This window comes from Miscanthus floridulus, chromosome 4, assembly GCF_019320115.1.
Source record: "Miscanthus floridulus cultivar M001 chromosome 4, ASM1932011v1, whole genome shotgun sequence".
Taxonomy (NCBI): Eukaryota; Viridiplantae; Streptophyta; class Magnoliopsida; order Poales; family Poaceae; genus Miscanthus; species Miscanthus floridulus.
This window is the reverse complement of record NC_089583.1, coordinates 16,114,954-16,125,358: the sequence shown is the minus strand read 5'-3', so window position 1 is coordinate 16,125,358 and position 10,405 is coordinate 16,114,954. Positions and strand designations below refer to the sequence as shown.

Genomic DNA, 10,405 nt, shown 5'->3' with positions numbered 1-10,405 from the left:
CACATCACTGCCATATTCTAGTATCTGAATCCATAGAATTGGCGCATCATTTTGTGGAGTGAATTTTGCCATCGCCTCCTGGATCATCACAGTGAAAAGTATAAATACACACGGCTAAGCAACACATAATTACATACTACAAACCTGGCCTCAGAACAGCCAGCGCCGAAGATGGTGTTTCAACAATAAAATTTACATCAAAAAAACGATTACCCTCAAATAAGCTGCTGCTTCTTCCGTCCAACAGAGTTTTCTACGTCTTCCAGTTGGTGCAAAGGGATTGGAACTGCAATACACATGTGCTCAGTTCTTGAAATAGTATTAAATGGGAGTTGGTGCAGATGGATCCTTTTGGGGATTTCCTGTTTCACTTCCATCAACTAAGGCCTTGTTTAGATCCAGCATGTAAAGTTTTGGGGTGTCCCATAGAATGTTATATGGAAGTGTCCGCATAGGGTGTTCAGATACTAATAAAAAAATAAATTACAGAATCCGTCAGTAAACCACGAGACGAATTTATTAAGCCTAATTAATACGTCATTAGCACACGTGCGTACTGTAGCACTTTATTGTCAAATTATAAACTAATTAGGCTTAAAAGATTTGTCTCGCAAATTAGTCGCAAACTGTGCAATTAGTTATTTTTTAGTCTATATTTAATACTCCATGCATGTGTCCAAACATTCAATGTGACATGATGTAAAGTTTTGGGTTGGGAACTAAACAAGGGCTTATTTGCTTGCTGAACCTCAGCATTGTCTGTAGGGAACACAGGCTTCTCTATATTTACACATTCGTGGCTGCTGTGCAGGGACTGATCATTGTCACATTGTTCAGTGCCATTGTGGTGGGGTCATAAATGTGATCCATGGGCCAACTCCTTTTAGCTGAAGAGAAAATTAGAAGTTCATTTTTCCATTATTCTACCAGAAACTTACATTACCAGAAACTTGTTTTCAGTTAAACTCCTTTTAGATGAAAAGAAGTTTCTGGTAATGTAAGTTTCTTGGTACATATAGTTTCCTGGATGTCTTGACTGAAAGGTGGAAGCAAATCCTTCTTCAATTTTCCAGAACTTCCAACCTGCAAATTTTACTATGTATCAAAAATCTCAAATACACTAGAAACTGAGAAGTGCTTCATAATAATCAAATGCTACATGTCTTCTTAAAAAAACAACTAAAATCATATGACTTTTTCAAAATGTGAAAAATTCAAAGTCACACTTAATGAAAAAGAAGCACCAATAGGCTGGCTCTGCACATAATTGGAAATTTTCTACACTAAATGTCCATGCTTGATGGCAACACTGAATTTCTGCAAAAATAAAAAGATTAGGGAAAACACCCATCTTAAGGAGATGCAGTAATCTCTTAGAACTTCACAATCATATACGGAGCAGAGCAGTCACAGAAATGTCACGACAGCCATAACAGTTCTAGGATAATTGGTGACAAGGCAACACATAATTGGCATAACAAGAGGAAGTAGCTATGGGATTTTGCCAATGTTGGGGAATATCTCGGAGCATGTCACCAGAATACAAATCCATGTTGCTACCATGGGAATGGCGTACCCAGTGCAGAGAGCTCCCGCTCTGTGCGGGGTCCAGGGAAGGGTGTCAGTGGCAAGCCTTACCCTCACCTGTGCAATGCGAGGAGACCACGACTCGAACCCGGGACCTTCCGGTCACAGGCGGTAAGACTCTACCGCTTGCTACCATGGGAAGGGATTCCTAAAAATTGAACCCCAATATGTTTACATTGTTTTTTCCTTTCAACAAGTTGTGACAATGACATTGTAGCAAGATACATTTGCAACGAGACATCCTGTATTTCTGTCCAGATTTATACCAATCCCAATACTCCAATGCCTACAATCTACTTCCAGGACATATTCCATGCTCCATCCCAACGGATCCACCATTACAGTTCTACCAACGGCCAATCAAAAGTAACAAAGCAGCGACGCCAAATTAGGAACAGGGAGGCTACAAATAACTACCCACTGCCAGTATTCCCTGGATGAAATGCTTCCAAACATGAACAGAAACAAATGCAAGCACTCAACAAAACTTCTGCGCTATCTGACAAAAATTGGAAGGTGAATGTGGATCGCGAGAGTGCGCACCCCAGCATATGAACCACGCACCTCTCTGATAAGCCGAAACAGCACATCCTCGCACGACCGAGCGCCGCCATCAACCCTAAGCACCCTCGCCGTCGCCGCAGCCTCAGCCCCAGCGGCTATCACGGAAGACACCTCCTGCAGACACCGGAGCGCGACCCGCTCGCGCGTGGCCTCCGAGGCGCCCGCGAAGGGCTCCGACGAGGAGCCCACCAACGCTGCAGACCGCCAACGAGCCAATAAAGCAGACCAGGTGAGAGACCGAAAGCGCCCAGGCGAACGGCGGAGGAGGTTAGGGTTTGGAGCCTCACCCTTGAGCACGGAGAACTCGAGGGACTTGTCGCCGGCGAGGGCGTCAGCTATCCAGTGGGCCGCGAAGCGGGTGGCGATGGCGGAGGCGGAAGGGGACGGCATTGCGGGCGGGAGGCCTAGGAATACAACGACTGACTGACTGAGGGGCCGAACTGCAAAATAACATTTACCGAGCTCCGTACCGAGGAAGATTTCAAATAATTACCCACCGATCAGTTAATCCAATTATTATCTCCCTTTAGTTCCCCTAAAAAAAATTATCTCTCTTTAGCATTACTCACAAAATAATATTTCTTTGAGCATGTTTTTATTCGAAATTTCCCAGCAATCTTGACACGTATCGTTGCACGCCATATCTCTTCCACTGAAATCGCCTCAAATCTGATTTACAAGGCATGCCAAGTCTAAGTCAATAGACCACACTCTTTACTGGCTAAACAATTGCTCATGGTTCAACTATGATAGTTGTCACATCCTTCATCCTGCATTGTTGATATCAAATATCCGGGACCAGGAGTGAGTTGGGTGCCTTTATATCCAAAAGGGATCCATATGGCTAAAATCGGATACATGAAGTCAGTAAGAGCTTAGCAATAATTCAGACAGAGGTGTAAAAGTACATGCTTCATGACACATTTACAATGTCAACACACGTTGTTTCAGTTCCAAGGTGCACCGTACTTCATATTCTTAAGTTCTTCCAGCTGCAAAATGAGAGACAACTGGTCAATGCCAGTTTCATTTATGTTGAAATCATATGCAAAATTTGCTTGGGATTCACAACAAAATTGTGAAATCATAACTGAAATGCAGCCCAGAACTCCAGATGAATGCCATCTTGTGCTCAGAACATACAATCTCTTTGTTTCCCTAAAAGCATAGGACTTTGCGAGTCTAAAATGCTAACTGTCATATGGGGAAACAACACAAGCAAGTTAACTAGAACCTAGAAATCCACAGGATAAACTGGTTCAGAAATACAATCTAGCTTATTATATCAACTCCATGCCACACATTCTACCTACCTTTCAGTCTAACTAAACTTTTTTATGCATAAAACCAAGACACAAGAATGACGACTTGAGAGAAACATGTACCTTACGGGACAGAATATTTTTGCCAGATCATAGTGTGATGAAAATGAGAGTTTTTTTTAATGTATACTGGTATTTCTACATCCAAACATATCCAGTTGGGACAGCTGAACATTATGCAGGCTAGTGGAATTCAGAACATTACCAGCACTTAAGTTAAAGACAAAATTATTGCAATGAGTACATTATTGGAGTGCAAGAGTTTTAACATCAAATAAGTAGAATTACTTCAAATAAGCAGTAAGCTTTAAGACTAACAATTAACACTTCTTATTAATCATACATGACATTTCCGTGGAGATCTATATCCCCATACAAAAGTTTGGTGAAAGTTGTAACACCAAATGCTACTGAACATTAAGTATGCCATGTAAACAGACAGAGTAGTGTACATTGCCAACACAGTAACATTGTATACCTGTCTGCATGTTTCCTTGTGGGTTTCTAAAAGCTTATCATACTTCAATTGCAAATCCAACTTCTCTGCCTTGAGCTTTTCATAGTCAGAAATTGATGGCCCACCCAGCTTCTGCTGAACAAATCTAAGGGTATACAAGCATGTTAGAAGGTACAGGAAAAATGCTTAGGATCACTGAACCAAGATTGCCATTTCGTGAACGAAAAAAGCAAAAGGAAATCTCAGTCACTAGTAGATATACATGAGTCAACTTACTCGACCGCAGATGAAGGCTTATCGTTCTCCTCATACAACGCAACAAGAACTGCACAGCGAGATGAAGATATAACTAGCGAGTTACATAGCTCTAGTGATTTACAGCGGCACACAGTGGATGGAACACAAACCTTTCGTGAGGGTATCGAGCACGCCACTGGATTCAAAATGTGCGGTTCGCTTGCTCGTAAACGATCGTAAATTTCCAGCCGGGAACAGTGTTTTTCTCTCACACCAAATCAGCCAGCAGTAAATAATCCACGATACGATACGGCCTCCCGAACAGGCTGATACTTCCTGAACGCTTCTTTCTTGGCTTCCCTATCCTGTAATTAAAGTCATAAGTCATAACCATCATGTTGGGAGGCAAATGCAGCGTGAAGCAATAAGCAGAGTCGTGGGTTAGGTTGGGCTTTATTTACAGCTTACATGCTCACAAATACGGTAAATGGAAGCTATCTGTCCGTTTGAAGTTTCAATGGTAAGGAGTACAGTATTCCTTCGAAAAATGGTAAGGAGTACAGTACTTGTTTGCAGGGAACAGGAAATCTTTGTTTACCCTCGGCCTAAAACTTAAGAGGAAATGAAACTACCACAGTCTAGAGGAAATCAAGCCGCACGCAGGGCAATCGATAGCAGCGATCAATTAATTGTTCCACATTGGTCAGCGGGCCAGCGGGGCACGGCACGCCGGCGACCTGCGGCCGCGCCGCGCGTGGCGTGAGCGGCAGGGCGAGCAGGTGGCGTGCCGTCTGCCGGACTCGTGCTCTCCCGTTCCCGTGAGGAGACTAGCTCCGGCGGCTCACCGCGCTCAAGGCGTTCAACGCCTCGGGGTTCCCGCTCCCCGGCCAGATCCCGTCCTGGTTCGGCCGCGGCCTGCCGCCGTCGCTCGCCGTCATTGACCTCCGCTCCGCACGCGTCAATGGCGAGCTCCCGACCGATCTCGGGATGTCTGGGAACCTGACCACCCTTGTTCTCTCCGGTAACAACCTCTCGGGCTCTATCCCGCCGTCGCTCTTCTCAATCCCTGGTCTCCGCGTTCTCGATCTCTCCGCCAACAACCTCACCGGAGCTGGGTTTCAGAATGGGACCGATGGTGTAGCGGATTTCAGAATGAACTGCTTGTCTGGTGCAGCAAGCCAGCGCAGCCGTGGGGATTGTGAGGCGTTCTACACGAGGAACGGGGTGAGGCTAGCGTTGGACCCCATGTCATCATCGCCATTGCCGGAGCCACGGCCACCACAGGTGCGGCCGATGCCGTTAACGAGCAAGAGAGGGGGCAAATGGAAGTTTGTATTGGCCGGGGTCCTTGGAGGTGCTGCGATTGTGGTAATACTTGGCCTTAGCGCGCTGGTGATTTGCTTGTTGAGAAGAAAAGGAAGGAGACCGAGAGGAAGTGGAGTGGAGCAGACTGAGGAGGGCATTCGGTCTGGGCGGAGAAGCAGTAGTGTGAATCCCATCACAATGTCACCCATGGCATCCTCCGGAGCCAGTCGTTCACAAAAGGGCTTTCCTGGTAAAAGGGGAAAGGAAATAACAAAAAAAAAAATTCAAAATTAAAATATGGTACATATATTGGTACAGGGCATTCTGGATTCTGGTGGTGCGTCGTATTTGAAAATGGTAAACGGACGAATCCTATTTGCAAGATGAAAAAAAAAGCGAAGCCCATATTTGATAATGACGAAATAGCAATTTTCTCGACCCTCCCGGACGGTTTCCTGGCCTGCTGACTCGCCCGGCTGCACCTGGCCCATGGGCGCGGCGCTGCGGCCGGCAGCGCGGCACCTGGCGCTAGCGCACTGCTGCGTCAGGTTGTAGGCTTGCACTTGCAGTTGCAGCACGGAAGCAAATGCAGGACGCAGGAGGGAGCAGAGGAGGGGGGGGGGGGGGGGGGGGGGGGGGGGGGGGGGGGGGGGGGGGGCTGGATTCAGAGGCCGGAAAAGAGGGCGGTACCATGGCGAGAGCAGATCCGAGAGAGGCGCGAGCGAGAAGTGGTCGTTTGCCTCGAGCAAAGGTCGGCGGAGAAGGAAGTGGAAATGGCGAGAGGTTGACGACGAAGTGTCGGCCGGATCTGTACCGCCGCGAAGCCGAGTAGTAGTTGATGCTGGTGGACTGGTGGTCTCTGGTCTGGTACTGGTCTCTGCGTAAAGCGGTTCTACCGTTGACCCGCTCATGTCGTCTGCCCTGTTCGCTGCATTTAAATTAAATTTCAGCATAAGTGAACAGGACCATCGTCTAGTTCCTATATATAATTTTAAAAAATACGTTTATTAATATTTCTTGTTGTTCCCAAAACAATGCTTGATTTTTAGTCAAAAACAGTAATTTAAGACCCGATTGGATGTTGCAGTTTTCTACTAGCATTGTTGATCTGACTCTGAACACCCACTTAATTCAACTTCTAAACACGTTTTTGTTAGTAAAACATGGAAAATCAGGCCTCAAACAGTTTGTCATCTGAAATTCCGAAATATCTACGCTTGGGGCCTGTTTAGTTCCCCTCTAAAACGCCAAATTTTTTAAGATTCTCCGTCACATCGAATCTTTGACGCATGCATGAAGCATTAAATGTAAATAAAAAATAAAATTAATTACATAGTTTAGACGAAATCCACGAGACGAATCTTTTAAGCCTAATTAGACTATGATTGGACACTAATTGACAAATAACAACGAAAATGCTACAGTATTGTTTTGCCAAAATTTTTGCCATCTAAACTGGACCTTGGTAAATCCCTCGTATGAGTCCCCGTATATTCGAATCGTTCGGTTCTTCATGTCAGATGATTTTTCATAATTTTTCACTGTCTCCGTGGTGTTTCGTGGTTTTCGTTTGCCGCTAGCTGGCCATACCCAACTGGCTGGAGAGGGGTTGTGGGCTTGTCCACGTAGGGACTAGGAGGCAATTAGTTGTAGATTTCTCTAAAAAAATAGCCCACCTATTGTTCCTCCTATTTGAATGCACTTGAACCAATTTTAAGCTAATTCTTAGCTACTTGGTAATTAGCCCTTGATCCAAACACACTCTTAGAAAGGTTATTTTATCAGTAATAGTTAGATAAACACAAAAGTGGTCTTTACTCATTTTGGCCAGTTGGAATAATAAATGATTTGGCGAGTACCTTTTAAAAAAAAATTCTAGGAGATGCTCTTTACTAAAATATTTAGAAACTAGAGTTTTTCTGTTTTTATTAAGAAAAACTCAACCCATATGGGGAAGACCTCTCCTGACTCCTGAGATATTTCATTGAGAAGAGATCCCAACCACGTGGAAGAAAAGGAACGCCATTCACCGCGTGTTTAGTTCCAACCCCAAATTCCTAAAAAGTGCTACAGTACCCATCACATCGAATCTTACGATACGTGCATGGAGCATTAAATGTAGATGAAAAAAAAACTAATTGCACAGCTTGGTTGGAAATTACGAGACGAACGTTTTGAGCCTAATTAATCCATGATTGAACACTAATTGTCAAATAAAAACGAACATGCTACAGTAGCCCAAATTTTCAAATTCACCAAACTAAACACGCTCAATACAATGTCTGAATTCAATCTGATTTGTCAAATAGACTACTAGCCTGCTGGGCGTATATATTGCAAAGCTTTTAGAAAGATAAGGGCGTCCCCAACAAGCGCATGCGAGCTAGCTATTTGCATACTGTCGGTGTTTTGGACCGGCGGGCCCTTAATCAACTAGTAAAAATATGCTGCGTGCCTCTAATTCCGAATGGTGATGCAAAGAGACACAAGGTTTATACTGATTCGGGCAATGGGTGCCCTACGTCCAGTCTGAGAGATCGATCTTATATTCCTTGCACCGAAATGCTTGTAGTAGGGCGTTACAAGCAGGGCGAGAGATAGAGCTAGTCCTAGGTCTCTGCGTGAAGCAGCGTGGATTGCTTGAGATGTTGATCTCAGGCGGCGGAGAAGTGCACGTGTTACGAAACGTCGAGTGTGTGTTCGTCTACCTCGTGAACCTATCGACTTCTCTTGTCCTCTCTAGAAACAGCCCAAATCCCTTCCTTTTATAGTTGAAGGGGGGACAAGGGTGATACATGTGTTTAGCTATGCGGCGTCGTGCGAACAGAGGTGGCATGTCCGAGCCCTGTAGCCTATTACTATGGTGGTATGGTTGATGGAGTGGTCCTGCCCTTGAAGTGCTGGAGCAACGTGCCGATCACATCCGATCTTTGCGACGTGGGAGCTCCAGTGATTGCTGGACATAGGGCCTGGCGAGCGACGTGCTGGTTGCTGTGCGTTGACTGCGTGAGGAGCCAAGGCCTAGCTGGTGCTGAGGCCGAGCCGTTGTAGGGGGCTCGGCAGGCGCGCATCCCAAGGTTGCCGAGACCCCGAAGTAAACTGCCGAGGCACGGAGGGAGCAGTTGGTTCTATGCACTGATTCCGAGGCTATAGTAACCTGGACTTGACTCCGCACGTCGCGTTGTTTCTGGAGCAGGGGTTAGGTAGCACAGTGCAGTGCAGGCGCCGGTCATGGGAACAGTACCAAGCATAGTGGTTGGTAACCCCTGTCCAGTCCTGTCTCGGGCGGCATGGCTTCGATGTGACTGGCGTCTAGTCGGCCATGCTGCTGTGTCGAGCCACCGTTCGGCTGATATCGCGGGAACAGTCGAACGCGCCAGTCGGACATGATGTCTTGTCCGGGAAGTTGGTCGAGGCGGAAGCGGCGGGGTTGTTTTGCTGAGCTGGCCTTGAGTGAGGCGGAGAATCGATGTCTCGTCCGAGGCTGTACGCGTGGGGCCTCGGGCGAGATGGAGAATTGGTTCCTCGGCCGAGGCCTTTCTCGCGAGGCCTCTAGCGAGGTGGAGATTCGGTAGGCCGGCTGAGGCCTTCCGTGCGAGGCCTCTAGCGAGGCATAGAGTAAGTGGCTTCACACATGGCCGGGGTTTGGCCAATAGTTGTCCCTTAGCTTTGACTTTGACGGGGTCTAAGCGATTTTTTTGATTGTTGCTTAGGGAACCCCTTCTTGTGGCACCCGATAGTAGCCCCCGAGCCTCAGGGAGAGTGTGAGCGCTCTCTTTGAGGTTTTGTCGAGACTTGGCTCGTAGCAGCTCTTGGCGGGATGGTGTTTCGTGCTCGAGGCCTCGGTGGGTGCGTGCGAGCGCATTCGCCGGGTGTAGCCCCCGAGGCCCTGAAGGAGTGGATTTATTCCTCTAGTGGCTTTTTTTGCGTTGTGAGAGGGGTTTTATTGCATTTGTTGGGCTCATGAGTGCGAGTTCGGGTCGCTGAGCCTTGGCGAGATTGTAGGGAGAGCCCCCTAGCCTCTACAAGGAGCGGGAGGGCCGTCAGAGGTTCCCCTGGCTTTTTGTGTGGCCCTCACGTATCCTTTTCGTTCAGAAGGAGGGGTAGAGGGTGCCATGCTACCCTCAGTGGGCGCGAGCAGTGACACCCCCGGTGAGCTGTTATCGAGTAAGTCCGAGTGGAGGCTCATGCCCCATTCGCTAGGGGTCGGCTAGCGGTCTAGAGACGCACTCCAAGAGTATCAGAGGGTTTTCTCTAGTGGGTGCCAAGGCCGTTCACTAGGCCCCAGTGGCTCGATGCCTCCCTACGGTGGGATCCCATTCGGAGATCTTCCTACCGGTCTTGGACATGACTTAGGGCGTCCCAAACGATTATTTGCTCGGGCCTTGGCCATGCGCGAGCTCATCCATAGTTGTCCCTAACTCTGCTGTCCTGGGGTGGCTGTCGAAACCCTTAGGGGCCCAGCATTCGAACCCCTGGACCGTAACGGGCTTGATGCCCTTTATCGTGTTTTTGGGTCTTCAAGTGCGAGCTTAGGTTGCTTGTCTTCGTCCTGGGTGCAGGAAGAGCCCCCGAGCCTCCGCACGGAGTGAAAGGGCGGTCGGGGGTTCCCCTGGCTTTCGTGCCACCTCGCGTGTCCTTTTCATTCGGACAGAGGGGTTGTTTGCCGAGCCCCCTCGAGTGCGAGCCTGGGTCGCTGGGTCTCGGCAAGGTTGCAGGAAGAGCCCCCGAGCCTCTGCATGGAGTGAGAGGGCGATCAGGAGTTCTCCTGGCTTTTTGTACGACCCTCATGCAACCTTTTCGTTCGGAAGGAGGGGTTTGTTTACCGAGCCCCCTCGAGTGCGAGCCTGGGTCGCTAGGTCTTGGCAAGGTTGCAGGAAGAGCCCCCGAGCCTCTGCATGGAGCGAGAGGGCGATCAGGAGTTCCCCTAGCT

The 10,405-nt window shown here is 47.8% G+C and overlaps 2 protein-coding genes across 2 annotated transcripts; both read right to left on the bottom strand.

Moving 5' to 3' along the window:
• Nucleotides 1–698: 698 nt before the first annotated feature.
• LOC136551025 (uncharacterized) lies at nt 699–2,687 on the bottom strand. Its single transcript, XM_066542623.1, has 3 exons — nt 2,439–2,687; nt 2,152–2,345; nt 699–1,083 (listed from the first exon to the last, which is right to left on the bottom strand). Exons 1-3 carry the CDS (start codon nt 2,539–2,541, stop codon nt 961–963), a joined length of 420 nt encoding a protein of 139 aa, XP_066398720.1. The 5' UTR covers nt 2,542–2,687; the 3' UTR covers nt 699–960.
• Nucleotides 2,688–2,863: 176 nt separating this feature from the next.
• LOC136548118 (uncharacterized) lies at nt 2,864–5,105 on the bottom strand. Its single transcript, XM_066539750.1, has 5 exons — nt 5,013–5,105; nt 4,338–4,527; nt 4,207–4,255; nt 3,952–4,075; nt 2,864–3,143 (listed from the first exon to the last, which is right to left on the bottom strand). Exons 1-5 carry the CDS (start codon nt 5,103–5,105, stop codon nt 3,099–3,101), a joined length of 501 nt encoding a protein of 166 aa, XP_066395847.1. The 3' UTR covers nt 2,864–3,098.
• Between the last annotated feature and the right edge of the window lie 5,300 nt (nt 5,106–10,405).

Coding starts and splice junctions, on each gene's coding strand:
- LOC136551025 (XM_066542623.1), bottom strand. CDS start 2,541: ATGCCGTCCCCTTCCGCCTCCGCCATCGCCACCCGCTTCGCGGCCCAC. Junction 2,346..2,438: donor CGAGTTCTCCGTGCTCAAGG/GTGAGGCTCCAA, acceptor GGCGGTCTGCAG/CGTTGGTGGGCTCCTCGTCG. Junction 1,084..2,151: donor TGTTTCGGCTTATCAGAGAG/GTGCGTGGTTCA, acceptor TAAAATTTGCAG/GTTGGAAGTTCTGGAAAATT.
- LOC136548118 (XM_066539750.1), bottom strand. CDS start 5,105: ATGACGGCGAGCGACGGCGGCAGGCCGCGGCCGAACCAGGACGGGATC. Junction 4,256..4,337: donor GCTCGATACCCTCACGAAAG/GTTTGTGTTCCA, acceptor CTCGCTGTGCAG/TTCTTGTTGCGTTGTATGAG. Junction 4,076..4,206: donor AAGCCTTCATCTGCGGTCGA/GTAAGTTGACTC, acceptor GTATACCCTTAG/ATTTGTTCAGCAGAAGCTGG.